Source organism: Ctenocephalides felis, unplaced genomic scaffold (genome assembly GCF_003426905.1).
Source record: "Ctenocephalides felis isolate EL2017-DRISC unplaced genomic scaffold, ASM342690v1 CF-g0.4_SCAFFOLD_01170, whole genome shotgun sequence".
Lineage (NCBI taxonomy): Eukaryota > Metazoa > Arthropoda > Insecta > Siphonaptera > Pulicidae > Ctenocephalides > Ctenocephalides felis.
The window spans coordinates 60,180,629-60,203,989 of NW_020537324.1; the positions used below are offsets into that span (position 1 = coordinate 60,180,629).

At 27.4% G+C, this 23,361-nt stretch overlaps 1 protein-coding gene across 1 annotated transcript in view; it reads left to right on the top strand.

The window, feature by feature from the left end:
- The window catches only part of LOC113366605, a 264,059-nt gene that overhangs the window by 105,090 nt on the left and 135,608 nt on the right, over window positions 1-23,361 (top strand). Inside the window, exon 4 of the mRNA XM_026608237.1 lies at window positions 7,284-7,446. Within this exon, the coding sequence (XP_026464022.1) occupies window positions 7,284-7,446 (163 nt within the window). The remainder of the gene's footprint in view (window positions 1-7,283; window positions 7,447-23,361) is intronic.

Here is a 23,361-nt window from a genome sequence, read left to right on the forward strand (position 1 = left end):
ACACATACTCGATTTTTTTTAGTGTTTGAATTTATTGCTTAAAATATCAATAGCTTACTATAAATGTTATTCATACTCATTTGTATGAATGAGTTACTAATTATCTGAAATTGAACATATTTTGCTTTCACTATTACTCATAATCTACATCTATAATGCACGTTTATTTTACAAACATTTGGATCTGCTATTAAGTTTAAACTAACAACTTTATTCAGAAATTTATTAAAATACTATTTTTGTTTTCGGAATGTTGTATTAATAATTAATTTGTTTAAACGAGCTTTCCCACTTCATTTTCATTTATTTGTCATTTGAACATTTTAATTAAAAATTCTAGCAAGAATCCATTCGTTAATTTTATTTTTATTAACTTTTCACAATACATAAATACTGAAATGAAGTATCATTTAATTAATATTTCAATGTTTTGATTACAAAATATTAAAATGTTTAAAACCGATGTAAATAAATAAATGTATTCAACTATATTTTGCTTTGATATGCTTAAAATATAATTTGCTATTATATTTGTCAGTTAATTATATAAGATTTTACATTGTTTATTACCGGATTTATTTATATTTCTATTGACTATGATATCAATTAACAATTTCTTTATTGCATATCTATATATTTCATGACAATTTAATTCTGCATCTGTTCAAATCTATATGGCTATTTAATTAATTGATAATACTCGTGTTGGTTCAAATAAATATTTCATTTACTATGTAACAATATTCAAATAAAAATACAATTAACTTTCCGCTTCAGATTTAATTAAAAGGTTGCATATTATACAGCTTTTTATTAATAATATAATAATGTGAAGTAATAAAACTGATTATAATTCTTTTATTGCTATAAACATCAGCTTTTTAGTTAATATAAATTTTAGCAAAATTCATATTTGAATTTATTAGTATTAATAATATTAAATCTTATTAATAATATTAATAAAATAATTTATAATAAACATGATAAAGAAGATGTAAATATGAAAACAAATCAATGGCGTTTTGTGATTAATTATATCAGATACATTTAATGAATGACAGTAATTCAACTCATTTGGATTTTTATATATTTTATTATCAGATTTTTTTTTGCAATATATTTATATCCTTTGATAAGGATATAAAATAACTAGATGGTCTGGAAAACTCATAATTAAACAAATATCATCATTTAACATTCGACAGTCTTCACCTTATCTGTCAAGCAATATATTGTTTAGTGCATTTTTTCTGTTATTACTATATTTGTTTAGTTTATTACCACTATTTTATTTTTGTTAAGAAGCTCAGAAATGAGTTATCAAAATTTGAATAATCGTTTAGAAGCAATTGAGTGACAACACACATACAAAAAATTTATATATATATATATATATATATATATATATATATATAACTTGATATTGTTTGTTTCGACTTTGAAACATTATATGATAAGGTTTTTCAGCCACAAGTATAATTTTAATTCTGTTTTATTTTATTTTGTTACTTTGTTTTATTACTCTGTTTGTTTTTTAGCTGAATGATGAGCTAGCAGAATAGCTCGAAACGTATTAAAAAGATTTATATTTACGTTCTGGTTTTATTTTTTTGACTTGTGGCTGCAAAACCTTATATATATATATATATATATATATATATATATATATATATATATTGTTAAACACCCCGTTCATAGATATTATTTATTACTCTTAATGATTAATATATAAACTACGGAATATATTTGATTATTCATTCCTTACATTGTAGTATATCCTTAGTAATGCTCATGTGCATCAATATCATTCAATTTTATCTACGGTTTAATAACATACAAACTACGCGATATATTTGATTACTCATTGCATTGTCGACGTCTCAGAAGTCCCCGTCACAAAGTATTACTCACATATTTATATTCACACAAGTTAAGTAGTTTTTCATGAAATTGTATGATATTTTATATATATGATGTTGGAATCACTGACGACACCAATAATAATGCTGGATCCATCGATAACACCAAATTAAAGTTGGGTTCTAACCGCTGATAACAAATGTAGAATCTGCTATCACTAAATATATGTGAAAGCTGATCAGTATAAGAATAAAGACCTTTGATAAATTCAATAATTTTATTATTCTTTGTACATAACTGACTTAAAACAACTGAATTCTTATCTGATTTCTAACCACGACTGATTGCTTTGCATTTTTTCAAAGCTTTATACACTGGCTTAGCAGAGTGACTCAATAATTTTTAGATAATGATAGTTTACTGCTTTATAAGAAACAATGGATGACCAACGATGAGAAGTATTTGCATAGTTTGTAGTTTTCATTTACACGAGCAAGGATATCTTGAACATACATTGTTGTAGGGAATGAGTGATCAACATTACGCAGTTTATATGTTAACCGTTATAGTTCATAATAAGATTCATAATAAAATACGAAAGAGATATATATCTCTAACAATGTATAATACAATATGTAAAGCTCACATATTCCGTGAACCAAATAAGATACTTGCGAACCTGAAAACAATATAAGCCTCTTGTTCCAATAAAAACTCGAACCCAATTCCTGCCGACGTTAACTGCGAAATCGCTTCGGTCCATTCATTTTTAAACAGAAAACAGGGCTTCTTGCATTATCGGATCACGATCTGTTTTGATCGCGCGATCCGTAGGCATTCAAGTGTATCGGATGGATGGGTTTGCATGCAAGAAATTCGGCGCGATGCCGCGGAATGAGCCCGGTCACAGACCGTCGATCGGCGTCCGTTTTAGGTAACCCGAACGTCCATTAAATTTGCATAAGCCCCTTTTGGTATCGGTTCTTAGCGCCCGTAATCTCTCTCGGAGCAAAGATCGAAGGATTTAATTTTTTCAATATACCTGCAGACCATTAAGTTGCCTTGCTTCCTTAGTGGTTGCGTGAGCGGCATTTCGGATTTTATGTTTAGACATTCAGCTCGGAGAGTGATGTGCCCTTTTCGAAGTGCGTGCTATTGTACTTCGGAGCCGATGGGTTATAGGTAGTATAATGACAGAATGGAAAATTATTTCAAGAAATGTTACTTTTGTTGTTCATCTATGTTTAGCATATCTTCATTAAATATGCACATATTTTAATTATTACTAAATGTTGAAGTTATGATGCTAGTACATTTATATTTTTTATATATCTATACGAAGAAACCAGAACTTAATTCCCCATGAGCCAAATGTTTGTTTCACATCCAAAAAATTAGTGCAACAAAATATCAGTATTTATAATCATATAAATGCAAATGAAAAACAAACAGAAAAAGAGTGCGCGTAAGGTTCACACGCGATTGAAGTAAAACTTTTTTGCTGTTGTGCGAGATGGCATTTAAGGTAAAAATGAATACATCATAAAACAATTCTAAATAATGTTTATTAGTAATATTGTTACACTCATGTTGCACACATTTATTAATTTCAACCATTATGCATATTTATATAAAAATAAATTATAAATTATATATTCATAATAGCATTAAAAATATTTATAATATATGAAAACAAAAATGTAATTAAAGTCGTGCCTACTTCAAATATGACATGATTGGTTTGTCATTGTTATTAGCATTTAGTACTTAAACCTTCATAAGAGAAATGAAGTAATTGCTGATTAATAAATTCTATAATATTCGTTCACAGGGTGGATTATGTTAAACAACGCCTAAAGAAATATTGTTTTCGCAATTTCACTCATAATGTAATTGTGTTTGAAGAACTTCATGTAATAAAATTAACATACATTCATTGACTTGTATTTTTTTTTTATTTTTTGCTGACGATACAATCTCATTTTTTCTGTCTTGCCTATAAAAATATTTTCCTTCTGAATAACTTCAAAGATTTACAGTAACTACGAATAATATATGGAAATTATTTCAATAAACTTACGTTTTCTACACGGCACAAATGTTTCATTTGTTTCATTATTTTTATTATAATTATTTGCGTAGGACAGTGTAAAATATTCTTCAGATTCAGGCTTTTTTTATTAAATCAAGATTTGTACTACAATGTAACCTCAAAACTAATGACATTCCAATTTCCTCCTTGTATCCTTACGCATACAACGTTGATGCCGGTACGCATACAACGCTATTTCTGTTGCATTTGTACAGCTTTACTTCCTAGTTGCGCCTAAAAATGTTTTATTTCAAAAAATTATACTATTTTTTGGTATTAATGAATTATGACCCTCAAGTCACTGTGGCTCATAAAGTTTCCACTTTTGTGTATTGTTATTTTATGTTGAAAGGCCTTGCGAAAGCTATAAATTTTGATATTGTTTGCATTGAAAAAATTTAAAATTTTTAAAAAGGTTAAGTATAAAAAAATTGAAAATTTAACTTGGAGGCTACGAAGGTCCATATAGCGTTGTTATTTTATGTTGAAAAGCCTTGCGAAAGTTATAAATTTTGATATTGTTTGCATTGAAAAAATTTAAAATTCAGTTTTACCCGCCATCTTACGAAAAAGCCATAATTATTAGGTTAAATATAAGAAAATTGGAAATTTAACTTGGAGGCTACGAAGGTCCATATAGCGTTAATGAACCCTATGAGCTATTATGGTGAATTCTTTTCTCTTTCATTTTTTATTACCTCTTTTATAGATGGCAATTCCTGTATTATTTTAAATACTGATAAGAGTTGTCCACCAATACTTCGAAAAGCTATTTTTAAATATTTAGAACATATTGCTATTTATATTTTAAAAATCTATTTAAAAAAAAATTTATGACTTCTGCTAGACATCAGGCTGTTTGAGGCGGGTGTCAAACATGTAACTTATGATTGAAAGGCCATATCTCTAATCACGAATTTAAAGGAGAGCATTGTAAATAGATCTAAGAGTATAATTATGAATAATTTTACGAAATTTTAAGCATTTTTTGGTGATATTTTTGGAGCATCAAAGCTCTTAATTTATATAATTACAACAGTTGATAGCAAACATTGAATTATATTCAATTAATAAATGAACTAGATAACATGTAAAATTTATAATTTTTTTTAGTCTTTTTTACATTATATTACGTATGATTTCATTTTTCAACTATTATTTTATTAAATCTTTGAGCCCTGTAATCTATTCATCGACATATATGCAAATTATCAACTGAGCCTGAGTAAAAAGTCCTTGAATATAGGATTTAAAATATATTACGACTTAATCCCTCTTTCAGCAAACGAATTTCTATAGAGCACGTTTTTCTTTCATTACTTTCAATCAAGGATAGCGTATAGAATGGCTATAAAATGAAAACAAATTATTGAATAGAATTGTATAGGATAAGTTCTTGAACCGTAAACAAATATAAAGTCACTTTTTAGAGGAACGTTTGCTTGTCTGTCGCAGATAAGAAAATAGTGATTTAATGAAATAGAGTTGCACATACATATTAAAAGATCAACTTTTTAGAACTCAAATAAAACTTAATTCAATGTTACTACAGAATTGCATCAGATGTTAATATATAAACTATAAAACTTTTTATTTAATTTATTTACTTTACGATTCAGCATATATCTATATACATTTGTATTTAACTTTTCTTTTGAGAATCACATGTACTAGGGATAATTACTTTTTACCTGTTTTTTAATATAAAAATAGATGAAAGTGAAATTTTTTCTTGATGCAAGTTGCATAAAATTTCCGATATGGGTAAATTATCGATTTAATCAACAAGAATTTAATATATTAATTTATGGGTGATTTAAATATAGAGAGTTGTTGTTGAATATTATAATGTGAGAATGCAATATGTTAGATTACGGAAAATAAATTAAATTAAATATTACACTATTGGAAAAACATGCCTAAACATGATAATGCATTATCAAATAGCGTGGCCGATTAATCCACCGAACATTTATTAATTTTAATAATATATCACTTGTCATAGGCACTGTAATAATTTAGTGTGTTTATTAAAATCTGAAACTTATCGCAATACAAAGTTTGATTGAAATCTAAAAAAAATCATTGTCCGGAAAACTACGCGACCACTCTTCTTCAACTTACCAGGACGATTCCCAAATGATACCTTCTGAATAGCTTTTAAATTTTTGAAATTCAAAGTTTTGAATTTGATTCAGTATTTTTGACTAAAATGCGGACGAAAAATTATACATTTAAAACTGACAAACCCTATTCCTCATATCAAATGGCTTTTAAATTTGCGAAGTCGCTTTATCCTATTTTACATACACACACGCAATTTTTTTCCAAATTTGGTCTCAAAGAATTGAAAATGATTTGGAACGTCAAAATAAAAACTAGCAAGTCTGATTTTGTATATATGTATGTAAATTATAATTTAATATTTATATAATTGAAACAACAAATAGTTATTTAATATAACAACTAATATTATTAATACATAATTCTATTAATAAATAATTATACACTAATTTTTGGTATGTCGGTATCTGATTGAGAGAAGTCTCAACTTCTATATTCCTTAATAGTGTAAAAATTAGTTCTTTAAAATGTTGTTAATTAATTTTTAAAACTCATTTCCAAATTCATAGTTTTTAATGGTAATTTCTGAATAGAACTAACTAGGTTCTATAAGCTGTTGTTAGATTTTATAAAAGAAACTACAGGAGACAAACCTATAGTTTTTTATTTCAATTTTGATGAATTTGTTTTTAAATTTAAATTAATTTTTAATTCGTCGTAGCAATGGGTTGATAAGATTTTTTCATTTTGAATCAAATTTAAATTTATGTAATAAATAATTATAAGTCTGAAAGAGATAATTAAATTATTCTGATGATGAGTTATGCAACCCTATTACAAATAATTTAGAGACTGATTCTGCCGTATAACAGACCAAGCTTATGGCAAAGCTATGATATGTATAACTTTCCATACAAGTTCGTTGTCACATAGAAAACATTACGTAGAAACCGCACAAATGTCAAACAAAACGATGCTATATAACAGAGTCTTTCTGACTCAGGTTCATAACATACGAGTGACGTTGCAGTTTATGTATAAAACTCTGAATGCACAGCAAATACACGATATTTTGACAGTATTCAGTATGATTCAATGGCATAATGTATGGAAATCGGAGCGTGTGTCTGTTACGTAGCAGAATCAGTCCCTAAGCCCAGTTTTAAATATGTCTGTAAAATAATTTGACGATAGTTTTCAAATATTTGGTTTCTAATAATAAATTAGTATGTTAACACCAAGACTAATGTCCCATATGAATTTTCAGGAGGACGGAGTGTGTTTCAGCGGCGTGCCAGACATAACGCGAGCGCACCGTGCCCCCGGAATTCCTTTGGCCATCAAGACTGACACGCCGTGGCGACACCGCGGTTTCGCACCCACGCCATCGCACGCCTCCAATCCTTCGTCGTCATCGGGGAGCTCTTCACGTGAGTACCTATCATTTGTTATTAGACATTATAATATTGAACTACGTAGTATCCAAAGTGTTGATTTACAATATTGATTTACTTAATGAGTATATTTTTGGATACATTTTCTTAAGCTCAGGGTGACACATCTATCGTTCAAAATATTACGAAAAGTGTAGTAATAATTTACAATAACTTGTTCATCTTATATAGAAAAAAATATATAAGATATAACCCCTGAAAAAAAATTGGTACATTTGCGTTGGACTTGTCTTGATACATTCGTTAAGTAGAGTAATCTAATCTTGGTTTTTAACGTGCTATTTGAAGCTTAGGTTTTATTATTTATTTTTTATTCGAAAGTATAGGCTTGATTGAATACAACAGATATAGTTGTATCGAGAAGACACAAACATTGAAAACCAACATCAAGTGGAACATAATATAGCAAATAAATATGGGCTTCGAGATATCTAATATTCAACATGCACTTATTCGTGATCTGTTAAGATACCATAGGATATTATACGAAAATTAGCTCATAAATGAGATAACGATTCTAAACCATTAATATAATATTATAACATCATTATTATTTTTATAAACTTACTTATTTATGTCTATTTATACAACTTACACTTCTAAGTCATAACGGTATTGAATATGGTTTATACGTTTGCGCTGTAAGTAATTTATCTTGATTTTGAACCATAGTTTGTCTCTATGAAAAATGTATAGAGCTTTCAAATTGTCATGTAAAATAAATTGGAATGATACATAATCTGTTGTAAATAAGATATTTTTCAATGTTTTAGAAAAAATGGCACTTTTAAAAATTACTAAGGTTTATTTTTATAATATTTTTGATTCTGAAACTCTAAATGCACCAAAGTTGCATTTTTATATGAGCTTTGTATAGAAACCAAAGATAAGAAAGATCTCACGATAGGATATCGATTTTAAAAAAGTAAATTATTCGAGCACAGATCATTGGGTATTAATAATTCAAATTATCTGTGGAATTATAATATATCTGAGCTGGTATTATCAGCTAAAACTTTACCAAGAAATATATGCAAGTGCCACCTATTAATTTATTCATAGTGATATTTATGCAACTGCAAAGCAAAAGTTCAAATGCGAAGTCAAAATCTAGTGGGTGTAGTAACTTACTATTAAAATAGTACTCATTACAAACAAAGTTCTATAATAATTTCTCAAAGTATAAGTCTTCTATATATCTCTCCAGTGTCGTTAAAATTATTATTTATTGCTCCCAAATCTTTGACTTTACATGCGTAATTCCGTTTAATATAAATTATTGTTTCATCTTTAGGGTCAACAACTAGGTGATTAATTTATTTCCCAAAAGAGTTTGTTTTTGCCAGAAATTTCGACTTACTACTTTTGTCTTCTCAATGTTTTCAGTCATACTGAATCATTCGAGTACTAGTTGAAGAATGTTTTTTTCTTGATCTTTTATCAACGTTTTTTCAAAAATGGCTGAACCGATTTAAAAAAAATCAAAAGCGTTTGTTTCATGTATTTACACCCATTTTGATTAGTCAAATAATAATTTTTGATTAGTTCTTTACATTCACTTCATTTAGTTTTCAATTCATGAAACCACTATTAAGATAATATAATTACTAAATACTTATATACTAAATACTTTTGTATTAAAATGTATTTATTCGAAATTCTTTTTTAAATTGAATAATATTTGAATAAAATTTCTGATGATACATCTATATGAAACCATTTCAAAACTATTGAAATCAAATTTTTAATAATAGTTATTATACTAAATATTTGGCATATTTTGATGAAAATAATGTTCTTCTAGTGAGACTTAGGGACCAAATCTCATATGAAATAGACCGTAACAGAGCGTTGTTATGGCAAGGCTATGTACAGGTTCTATCTTCATAAAAATTGGTAGTAAAAACTATCAAAATGCAACGTATTTGCTGTGCAATCAGGAGGTTTAGATATAAAAACTAACCTACAAACCTACAAATGACAAAAAGTAGTGCTAATTTAACTGCATCTTTCTGTTGTGCATTTATAACAAATATGTGAAGTTAGGTTTAATGTGTAAAACACCTGATCGCACAGCAAATTATTTAAGAAAGGAATTGTAATATAGCGTTGCTAAAACAAGGCTCTTTTACTGTCTATTTTATCGAATAACTGACCCATAAAATTTTTTGTCAATAGCAAATTACAGGATTATAAATTTTGGAAACTAATAGTGTGATGATAATAATAAAATTAGTATATTTCAGAGATAGTGTTCATTATTGTTAATATTTTTCGGGTGAGAATTAACTCTAGCGAAGTTTTGAATGAATTAACAAAATGTTATTTTGAAATTAACTTTTTATTTATATAATTGAGCATTGGCAAGCATTTTTCAACTAATATGCAATCATGTTGAAGCGTTTGAATTGTTTTTACAGTTCTTTTTAGAATAATGTATGGAAATTGTGTTGTAATGTATAGAAAAATGTTAAAACAAAAAATTATAAATAGTAAAACACAATATAATAATGGCAATAACCCAGGAGCCTAACGGAATTTTTTTAACTATCCAGGAAAGATGACGAGTTTTATTGGTCGTAATAATCAGTGTCCGGACTGACCACTACATCCAGACTATTATACAGCTAATTATTAATTAAGCATATTTGCTATACAATTCAATTTTGTCCAATAACAGTTCTGTTTTAGTACAAATTAAACAAATTTAGTCATGATCAGCAAATCAAAAGTTTAATCACGCAGCAACAAGCCTGATGTATGCATATAATTACCTAACCAAACTATTTGCTCTCTCGTAAAATAATAATAAAATTATCCTATTTTCTACATGATTAGCAATATAATAACCAATTTATATATCGTCTATTTTAATAGTTATCGTTTTGCCATTGACTATACGGTTTGGTCCATATTTCGCTAAATTAGCATAATACTCGACTCTGCAATTGGACCCTATATTGTGTTAGTAAAGCACACGTAGCTTTAAATATACATAATGCGACGGATTATTTGCATAAACGCATATCAAGCACAATTTAGAATATGGGTTAGTATAAAGTTGTCTCAGTGGAATTTACTAGATTATTTTTTATGGTTTGTAGTCGTACCTAATTGAATCTAATACTATCATGTTCAATAATGAATCGAATATCTGGCACATCTGTGGCTGTAATGTAATTCTGTAAGAAATCTTTCTCGTAGCCTACATATATTTCCATAGTGATAATGCGATGTAAAAATTTATTATAGTGATCATATTTTATCTTCCAAAATGAACATTTACTCAATGTACGAACTCTCCTAATAAGTTGCAACTTTTAGTAGTTAATTACTTTTATTGCGTTATTAATTTTGAGACCAATGAATCGGAAATGGTTTTCTCGCTACGATGTCACCTTCATAAAATTATGATAGTATAATAAATTGCATAAGTAGGTCATTGATTTTATCTGGGCCACATATCGTTCAGTCCCTAAAATTGCTCGTGGTCAATTTTAAAGATGATCGTTCATTATTTTTAAAATTGAGTTAATATAAATTCACGTAAAAATCTACTCTAATCTACATTTTAATGTAAAGTATATTTCCTTTTTTTTATTCAAGCAATATGAGAAATAATTCTTCCTTTTTGCTACGGCCAACCCAGCTAAGTTAAAAAATTTGTTTGTATAATGATTGTGAAATATATCTTGGTGAACTGATAGATAAATCAGTAAGCGATTTCGTTCACTGTTACAAATTATTGTTCATAAAATACATAAACAAATTGTACTCAATCTGAACTCTATTTTATCCTTTACAAGTCCTAAAGTACGCGGCGTCTCCACCGGAATTACTAAAAAATTAGTTTACCAAATTATCACATTTATTATTGCCACTATTGGCTCGCTAAAATTTTTGTTTAAAAAAAATGTACTATTTTAATATATTTGGGTAGAATTTTTAATACACTATATACTACATTGTAACATTTGTAATTTTATTTAAATTATACATCTTTATTTGTTATATTTTGTCACTAATGACATATTCAATACATAATATTACTGTTGACGTATCATCCAATTTAACTTAAATGATCCGGTGAAATAATTCACATTTTCCAACAGTACTTAGAATTTGAGGTGTTTTATAAGCCGTTTTGATCGATTCTTATTTCTAAGTAACTATAACTTAGTTTTATTATTATCTGAAGTCTAATAGGAGGCAATCATGCGTTTTTTTTTCAAAATTGTCAATAGACAATTGTTGCAATGCTACAAAGGGCTCTTTCACAAAATATATATTTTACTATAATATTGTCAAGTTTAAACCAATATCATTACTGCTTCATATCAGGCTGTCTAAAGTGATACCAACCTCAAGTTGAAAGACCGGATCTTTTACCACTGATCAAAGGAGTAGCCCAAATGAATTCTATTTAAATTATTTGGTTTGATAGCATTGTATTCAGAGTGTCATATTTTCACTTGAGTAGCCTTTACTAATATAATAGTTCAGGAAGAGTATCATAATATTGTTTATCACCTATATCACGTTCACACTCCAATAGTTACGTTTTATGTCCTCTTTGGAAATGGACACTGGATTGTCGATTTGAATGATAAAATAGATATAACTATTACTCTAGTCAACATTTGATGATAGTCTGACTTTTAATCGCCTTAATCAGAATTTATTAGTTTTATTATTTTCAATCACGATCGTAATAAACAAGTAAAATTGAAAACCATCAATATTTTATTGCGAGTTTCAGTATTTATTATTCAATCATGAATATGAGCAAAGATTTTTATTTGAATTTTCTCTTTATTTTTTTAAAAAAAGTGAATCTAATCCTGTAGAATACATATATCTATATTATGGTTCCATATTGTTTACTGGTACTCAATTATATTTAGGTACTTCATAATTTAATTAACTGATGTAAAATGTAGAATTGCTTAAAATATTACAAATTTTTATTAAGAACCTTTTCCAGTGCATTTACTTGAATGTAATGCGTTCATATATTACAATATAATAAAATATACCTAGACATTTATAAGATATGATATACCAAAATTGGACTAAACAAATTTCAACTTGCTTTTTAATTATTATGAAACCTAAATTTATTATTAGTGAATTATTAAATCGCACGTGCGTATGTTCACTAGAATTAAGAAATTCATTAGTTTTCCATATTTTTTCAATGCCTCATTTAATTTTATTTTTTTGGCAGTAATATTGCTGCTCAGTATCAGTGTATCGTCAATTCATGCCAATGATTTACCTTTTTAATAAAAAGTTCAATTGTACCATAAGATAGATTTGTTTTATTTTTCATGTTTCAAGATATTTTAACACTAAAATTGAATAGAAGATGTGTTTGATTATGAGCGTATGTGTACACGTAGGACTAAATTTGACGTTTTCTAAAAACGGCTGAACTAATTTTGAAAGCCGTTTGATAAAACTCGATATGGGCTTGTGTTGGTTAGTTTTGTGAGACGATCGGGCCTGCGGTTTCTCAAGTATTCTCAGATTAGAAATAATCCTTTATTCACGTCTTCATTAAAAATCCTTAATCTTCAAATACTGTTCTAAAGATCAATGCTGATTAGTTCTGCTAAAAATTATTTTAGAGTTTCTTCGTAATTAACGACAATTTCTTCGTAAATCTTAAACATATTTTTCTTGGCATATTGTTAAAACTTTCTATAAAAAATAATTAATTTTTTTTGTATATGTATTGAGTTATTTTGAATAGTTTAACACCAAAATTGGAAAAAGTGCGTATCTGATTATGAGTGTATGTGCACACGTGAAACTAAATTTGACTAAGTATGTTCTAATTTCAAAAGTCATTTGATGAAACTCGATACAAACTTTTTTAGAATTAGCAGATAAGTAAAGCAATCCCTCACTCACGTCTTTGATACAAAGCCTAAATCTTCAAAAACTGTTTTAAATATCAATGCTCATTAGTTTCTACTTAAAATTAGTCAAAAAGTTTCTTTGTCATTAATTGTTAAACAAATCATTATGGCAATATTGTTGTAAATTTGTATGAAAATATGTTACAGGCCTGCGAAAAGTGGTTTGATTACAAAAAATTTTTCTTGTTATTTTCAAGCTATTTTAAATAGTTTAACACCAAAAATAAAGTTTATGTGCTTTTTATGTGTTTATGTGATTATGAGTGTACGTGTACATATGGGACCAAATTTGATCTTTTATCGACATAAAAGATTTCATCCTAATTAAATATAAACCAAAAATATTGAACCTTCAACAGCTATTTTGAAGATATTAAGGCTGATTAGATATTGCTAAAAATTTCTAGTCTTGATTAATCGATCATCAAGACTTCATTTAGATAGAGATCATGTTGGTAGAATATCATGGGCTTTTAAAAAGCGGCTTAATTATGAAAATTCAACAAATTTTGGAAAATTTGGAGGTGCCAAAATGTCAACATTTTATCTATACAATTTTTAAAAATTGCTGAATATCAGTCACTGAAGAAGTTGATCAGAGATACTTGTATCGTGAAATTCTATAGGTTTTTCTTAAAGTAATATACTTACACCTAGTTTCATGCATTAGGTACAAGGCAATATCTACATTTTTTAAAGCGTAGTTCATCATAATCTATTACATGAAAGCTACTCGCGCAAACCGTTTCGTTTCTCCAAAACTTCAAAATATCTTTTGTACGAGAAAAAAGGCATTTCAACAGATTTGCTTTGAACTAACTCCACTATAATAATTTCATATCGGTATTCTACAAATCCCCGATACGCAATCTGAAAACGGAAGGGAACCATATGTTATTCCTGCATTTCTTATTCATCCATTCTCGATCGGCAGTGGAGCTTTCAATATCTTTCAGTCATTTTGAAGCAGTTTACTTAAAAATTGCCATTCGGCCCTAGAATGCCGACTCTGCTCTTAGGGTAACCTGTGCGTTGCGCGCATACTAAGCGCGGAAACGGCACTAAACCCGCCGCCGCCATCAAACTTAACCTCCGCACTAGGAAGAGCTTAGAGCTTAATAGAATTATAGATATATGGAGTTATTTGCTCCATTATATGGTAGCTGAATGTATTGTGCGAAGCGACATTTGATTTTAAGCGACTATTTCAAATTTTTATGGTATCGATGCCAATGGATCGTAAAGTTTAATGCTTTCAACGGAGCTTGTACACCAGCTTATATGAGATTAATTGAATCACCTAAAAATAGCTTTATACTTGAGAGGTTTTATTTGATAATAAAACTAATTTTATACGTCTTATAAGCCTTTTGTATATTCATCTATAAATCGTTTTACCCATATAAATTATATTGGTAAATTGGTAAATATTGCATTTACCGCATATATATTTATTTATTTAGATTTACATAATTTTATGTATCTAGTTGTAAGTAGCATTTTGCATTGAGGCAGGTTACACAAGGTTCTTTAAATGTGTAATTACTGACTTAATGAACCAAAAATGAGATTTAGATATTTAGATAAAATTTTCAACTGTTCATTGCAAAAATAAAGTTTTCGCTTTTACATTACGATTTAAAATTGAAATTTCTAAAACATACTTAATTTTTTGTAAATATATTGCAATACAGTACAAAGACACGTGATTATATGTACCATTGTAGCTTATTTTCCAAATTTTAATCACTTGACGATGTTTGACTCATCCTATCACAAAACCAACACAAATTTTGACTATAATATCTTTTCAAACTTTGATAAATTTTTATAATTAAACTACCTGCTGTAGTGCTTTAAAATTTTACCATGTTCATTAGCACCATGGTATCTATCAAATCATTTTTATTCAATTTAGTTAAATAGGAAGAAACGGCCTGGCCGATCTTTGTCCAAAATAATCAGCACGTCAAAATCAAGAACGGAATTTTTATAATCGATTCAGATATGCGAGCTGAAACATATAATATTTTTTTACTTTTCTGCTATTTACAAAGAAACGGCTTTGCTGTTCGATGCGCAAAACTGACAAACGATGGGTCCCCATCGAGTTATATAGAACGGCTTTAAATTTTTAAAATCTGCCCAGCCGTTTTTTTTAAATCGTTGACGAAAGGTCAAAATCTTTTCACACACCCACACATGCATTTTTTTTACATTTGATCTCATTCGATTCACAAAGGCTTGAAACATCGAAAAAATATAAAATTAGCTATTCGGATTTTGTTCAAAAATCGTTAATTGTTATATACTTGACTGTTTTTTATACTAAAACAAATGTTATATATCGAATAAGTTTTTGTTTATTGATCTATAAATTATATTACTTATCATATTATAATGCTCCATTTGCACTTGCAATTGAATTTTAGCAAACGCAAACATATTTATTTTTATACCTATATATTACATACCAAGCAAAAAGTCATCAAAAAAATTTTTATTCTTTAAATATTTTCTCATAAATTAAACATAACTAAAGTACATTAACTATATAAGTACATAAATACGTTTTTGCATGTGATTATGTAAAATCAACATAAATTAATTTTTAACAATTTACAATTTATAAGTATAATCTTATATTCATGCTTGATGAAAAATTGACTAATTGACAAAAACAAGTTGCTTGCAAAAATTGAATCAAACATAAACTTTGATATCTGAGTTTTTTGAAGGTACATGTATATTTAATAATTAGTACAATTATTTTATACTTTGTTGTTAATGATTCATATACTCTTATAATGTATATTATTAATTTAAACATCAAAAATCAAATATGGAATTTTGCTTCAGGACAAGACCTTTGCGATAGGTGTAAATAATCAGTTTATTCAGTAATAGTTTAGATTTAATAATGTATATAAAATGTTCAAATGAATGTTTCAATAATCAAGATCAATTTAATGTACCCAAGACTAGTCAATGCGCTATTTCCAATTCATATTTTTCAAATAAACTCAAATTTGAAATTGTATTAATTATAGTAAATGAACATATGCTTGTATGTTCTAAGATTACGTGCTATTTTTCAAAATTTTGATGATTTTTTATATTTAAACTAGTATATTTATGGTATAATTACAATCTGGCACATAAGAGAAGAAAAATTGCACAAAAATACTTTTTAAATCTAATTACTTACTGAGAATATAATTGCATGGGTTTATACAGAAGATCTTTCACTACGTTGTAAATAACACTTATAAATCTGTTTATTTTTTTTATCTCGACTGTAATTTGTTTCTTTTATTGTACTCAGTAAACTATACACACAGTACATTCAGCTATTTTGCTGGTATTTTTATTTAACAGCGTAATTCGACTGTAATATGATATAAATTTTATATTTATTAGTAATTTTGAAAATTACACAAATATGCCTTGATAAGCAATATACACAGCACTGTCATAAAAAAATTGTGGCGTTCTACATTTTTTTAAAGCAATTTCCAAAATTAATATTCAAAAAGTGGGAATTAATATTTTATATCAGTAAAAAACCTGTTGTTAAAAAATCATCTTAAATCACCTATAATCCATTCCTTCGACACCTGTGTTACCGCCTAGGGAGTTAAGGGAGTTAGTCGACGTTGGCATAATTCACTTGTATGTTATATCCGAAGGCACATGTTTGTACCTAAAATGTTCATTTTCACACCGCTTCGCTTTTGCTTTATCAGCGGTGCTAATATTGGATATAAATAGATAGACCCTGTGTATATAATCCATAAACTTGAACATGGTATACTGCTATCACAATACATACTTGAGGAACCTTATTGTTTTCCAACCGAGTGCGTTTTCAACCCCTAGCTTGGATTATAGCACGTGTAAGATTCTCAATATTTTTTGTATAATTTAATCTGTTTTTTTAAAACAAATGCATTGTTTTTGTAGTTTGACCAGATTTCCACGTAATTATAACTGGACCTTTTATATAAAATGCACAGTAGGATTAGTATAGATTTTAGTGCATAGTAGTATCTATCTTGTGATTTCTTTTGGTCTCACTTCATAACCAATTTATTTTTCATAACAGATTTATTATAATAATATCAATTATTTAACTACATTTTTAACCATCATTAATTAATTAAAGTAAAATTCATTGCAGTATGCTAAAACAGTAATTAAATATTTTATTTCACTACTTGTGTAAGCAAACATTTTAAATTTTATGACTTTTTATTTTCATAGCAAACTATAAAATAAGTACAAATCAGCTACAATTGTAGACAATTTAATTTGATGCCTTCTGTTAGTACAGAAGTAAATTTTTTGGTATTTTTATGTAATAATTCATTACAGCTTCTTTTTTAAGTCGCTTAGGCAAATGCTTTTTAATGACATTTATAAAAACTTTTTTTAATAATACAAATAGAATTTTTGAAATTTTAAATAAAAAAATAGATACAAGTAATACTCTGAAATATCTTAATTGATATTAACTTACAATCTTAATATCAAGATTAAGATTCGTATCTCAAAATATTTCAGATAAATTAAAAACATTGCGTTTCTTCTAGAATTTTTGTTTTTTGTGTAAATATATCAAATAACAGCTAACAAAATAATGTTGATACTAATTACTTGATTGTAACTTGAATGTTGATATTATATTAAATTAAATTACTTTAAATTATGTAAATTATTTTCTGGAAATCACGATATTTTACCATCTAAAATATGATTTTAAATATAATGAAACAAAATTAAACTATCAAAATAACTAAATAATTTATGAGAGAAGTTGAAGTCATTGCATATATAAAAAAATCGAACACATTACTTAAACTAATTATAATTACTCTAATAGTTTCAAAATCATATGTAAAAAATGGAATTATACTACACATCATTTTAATTATAATTTATGAAAACATACATATACTCAAGAATCTTGTATAATATATAAAAAGTTTTGTAAGGGTTTTTTTTTGTTAGGAGCAGTAGTTTTGCAGAAAATTGTTATGATGAATTATTATAGGTATTTTATATTTTCTACAAAGATACTGTGAAATCTTTAGATCCAAATTTTAATTTTGAATATATGATATTGTTGAATCAATGTTTTAAGACTTTTTAAGACATGTTTTCTAAAAAACATACAAAGGTACTGTGATATCTTTGGATTCAAATATTAATTTTAATTATATAAAATTGAACGAATGGAATAACGATAATTAATGGCAGTAGTTGAAAACATTTTATATATAATTTTTTGACTTAATTTAATATATCCGTGTTTCAAAACCAAAATTACTAAAATTGTTTAATTATTATCTACCCAATTATTCACGATGATTACCAAAATAATAGTAGAAGTTCTATATGTATCATAAGTATTAGAACAACGCATTATTTTAAATGTAATGATATTTATGAAAATACTTGTTCACATTTTATACAAATTAATTCACATCTAGAATAAATTACGATTTTTTGCAATCAAATGTGCATGTTAATATATCATATCATCCAAATAATAAAACGAATTTGAACTATTTAAGTAACTTCAAAATCAATTAATTTGATAAATACTTAGTTCGAGGCGTAATATATAACCTATATAAAATTATTCAATATGTTCTACCAATTAAAATTTGTAGATAAGAACAAAAACAACATATGCTTTTTTGCCTTCTTATTTTGTAAATCTGGCCTCAAAATTGGTAAAATAAATTCTGTACAATATATAAAGCCATAGTAAAATTATTCATTACAGAATAATGCAAAAATCATAAAAACCTCATATTATAACATACTGTATATTTTCCTGCTGGGCAATTCTTTAACAATAACATTCCCAAAATCCCTCACAGACCACGGGTCACCGCTCCGGCTTTCGGCCTCAAAAGGGCATATTGCTGATTTGCGGATTTTAAGCGATTTACTGTGATATATTATATGTGAATTTAATATAAGGTGATTTAAAGGATTTATTTTATGGCCATTTTTGTTTAGAGAACAAATGTCGCATTGCCCGTTTGTTTGATATAGTACCCACGCATCATGCGCAGCGGTTGGCGGTTTACTCGGCCGACCTAGATCTTCTTATATAACTGAATAAATTATGTACGTAATCTTTCTAGGAAAAATTATTAATGGTAAATGTGCCCTAGTATAACATTCTGCTTTTATTACATTTTTGATTTAAAGTGTATTAAAAAGATAGTTCGGGAGTAGTTTCCAAAATTAGAGCGAAGTTTGAATTACATTACGGTGGAGGTTATGGAAATTGAATAACATTCAGATGGAAGTAGATTCACTAATTTGAAAAACTTGTATACTAACTTTGATCAATTAGCACGGCTTATAGGCTAGTATTCAGAAAAGTAACTTTTTAATTTTGAGGCATCAAAACTGCATAACTTTATAATAAGTCATATATTTCTTTTATTAGATTACATCATTGTTCTCAAGTTTTGACAACGTGTGCTTCCTTATGTTTAAGGCAAATACAAATACTGTGATTATATTCGTAATTACAGACGTAATGTGATATATCTTTGTGAAGATTAATGTTATCTGTAATTTCAAGTCAGTAAAGTGAAATCAAACATTAAACTTGTAACTCACACGAAGAAGGCATCAAAATGGTGTAAAATTATCGACGATTCTGTTCAGGTAAACAGAATTTTTAAGGTATAATCCTATTGTACCATTATTGCAAATTTTATTCAAAATTATATTTATTGTCAATTAATGAAAACTATATTTTTTAGAAAGTTTCTCAGATGCATTTATTGAAAGTTTCTCAGATTACTCAGATTACACATGTAATTTTATAAATGTCTTTTATTATATACTTATAAAACATTATTTTTTAAACTTTATTAATATATTTTTCTCTATTTCATTTAAAATCTATAAATATATTGATGAAACACAAAATTAAGAAAAAAACTGAAAAAACTGAGGTATTTTAAATTATAATTTTCTTTTTATTTAAGGTAAGTTAATATTTTTTGTGAGTGTTAAATAAAATAACAATTAATAATAATAACAATTTTTTTCAATGTGCAAATAGCTAAAAAACTATAATTATTTCGTAAAAAATTGTTTTTCAATAGTTACTGAAAACGGTAGCATTCTATATCCTAAAAACATATAAAATAGTAATGAAAAATTGAATAGTTTTTTCAAAAAAATTGAGCTTTTAGTTTAAATTTCACAACAAATACATAGTATATAGGATCTTTATTTCATTATAATACCGATATATTTTTTAACTTCCCGAAGGAGAAGTTTACGTTTTCATAAAAAAATCCGAATTCCTAATTTTATGTTTTCTCGACGTTTCAAGCCATTCTAAATCGAATGAGACCAAATTTGGAAAAAGTATGTGTTTGTGTGTGTGTGTGTGAACAGATTTTTTGCCGTAAATCGACGTTTTCTCAAAAACGGCCGGACCGATTTCAAAAATTTTAAATCCATTCGATGTACCTCAATGAGGACTAGCGTTTCTAAGATTTGTGCGACGATCGGGTGAGCCGTTTCTTTGTAAATCGCAGAAAACTGAAAATTTTTTCGTCCACGTTTTAGACCGTAATTCTGAATGTTATTATATATGTAGAAATTATAGAAAATTATAAAGATATATGTATAAATTATAGAAAGTTCAATAAATTCAAATATAAAATTTCTATGTCTATTTGTATTTCGACTATAGTTAGTGCCACTATATTTTACAAAAAGCATTATAAAATCACAGGAATCATTTTCATATTATTACTATAATTGCATTTCTGACTCATCTCTATCTCTGAGAGCAATCCTTGAAGTTTCTTATTTCATTAAAAGAAAAAGTTTCGAGTGTCGTAACACCTTTGATGCGACTGTTTTTCCTCGCGGTCTTCTCCTGGAAATTCTCTCCTATCAAACGCTCCGCACATAAATTGTGTTCAGGTCATTACACGTTCCAATTTAGTTTAAATGAAAATCGATAAAGTATTTAGGCATTTTGTAATTAGAAAAATATTATAGAAACGTCTCATTGAAGCCGGAACATAATTAGAATTCATGCACAATATCAGAATTCAGTTCATTGCAAATTGCTTTTCGTAATTAAAATTATTATTGATTATGATTCGTAGCAAAGAATATTGGATGGTTGTAGTTATAATTAGAAAATACAGAATGCAACAGTTTTGTTTCTTTTAAACTTCGATATAAAAACTTGCTGATATTGGTATTTTGCCTTGAAACAAGTTAGATGATCTTCACGATATGTGTAAATATTTGACTTAATCAATAAAATATAAATTAATTTGAGGGATTAAAAGTATTTCGAGTGGATTTATTACACATAATAGAAAACGAACGAACACGTTAACTCGGAGTATTTCCTAAAAGCAAATTCTCACAAATCATTATTTTTTATAAATGAACCTATTTCCGTAGGATTTTATTGGTTTAGTATATTCATTCATTCAAGTACTCTATCGTTATACCAAGTAAATCATCTAATTTTATGTTTAACAAACGTCAAAAAAACTACTTATTTTCTCAAACTTTGATAAATTTTAAAAATAAAACTACTTGTCGTAAGGCCGTAATATTTCAGTAAGTTCTGTAAGACCATGATATATATCATAAAAAAGTTTTTTTAACAACGAATTACAAAAAAAATGGCTCGATAGATTCACCTAAAACTATTCAGTATCATTCCTAACTAATATCTTTCGAATAGTTTTTGATTTTTTAAAATCGATTCGGTAGGATGAGCTTAAATGTAGACGAAAAGTTGAAGATTAGAGACTTGTATTAATTATTTGTTAACAAGTTTTTGTAATTAGTTAACACTTGTTACAAGTATTTCTAATCTATTTAAGCATCACTAAATGGCATTGTAAAATTATCCAAATTTCAATTATTAATTGAAGCGTCTAAAGTTAAAACAAGAGTTCCTAACGCTCTTGTCGAATCGAAAGATTGAATATTAAAATCTGAAGATACAATTGAAAATTTCACTCTCTCATTTTTTTAATCTCGTTGAATTCGCTAGGAATGCCACATAACAATATGATTTAAAAATTAATAATCGCATTTTACTTTGTAATTACAAAATTAATAAATTAATGAAAAACGCAGTAATAATTTTACAAAATATGGAAACTTTAAATGTGCCAATTCAATTTAAATAGAATCAGGTTTATGGAATCATTAGGTTGTTTCTTGCAAAGGCTATTAAGAGTCATTTATATGTGGCGCGTTTTGCAGTTATTTACTATTATCTAAAAATATTAAAAAATGTATATTTTTCTGATACTAAAGATGCAGCATTTAGTTCAGTATTTGGGAAACCCGGGTAAATAACCTAAAATGGGTCTATTTAAATGGGGTAAAAATTAGTATTTTTGGAGTAAAAAGTATGTATCTTTAAATTTATATAATATTTACTATATTTACTACAAAGTTATCTGTATGGTGACAATCACTCTTCGTCATGGTGGTAATATCAATTTAGATCAAAGTATTTCAATGAGTAATGATTAAAACAGTTCTCCTACCGCTGATGTAGACATATGTGAGTCTGATTCCTTTAGATTAAAGATTCCTACTATATTAGCACAAAAAATTCTTATACTCTAGATTACACTAGATTTACCTATCGACATAGATTTCCTAGTATCCTGTGGTCCTGCTAATTTTTGTTTATTTCAATTAATTACGCTGCTATATTGCTCTATCCAGTGGAGCTCGTTAAAACATCGATGTGTAAAAAAACTCTAAGCGAGTGCCTCTGCATTCAAACAAGAGAGTTCATATTGCGAGCCATTAATTATTTTTCGATCCATTATGCCATTTTTTGTTCGAATCCGTCGGAGTCCGGCGCATGTGGCGCGTCAGTTATGTATTATGGACGAAGTAAAGTTGTACAGGCAAAAAATACCGAGAA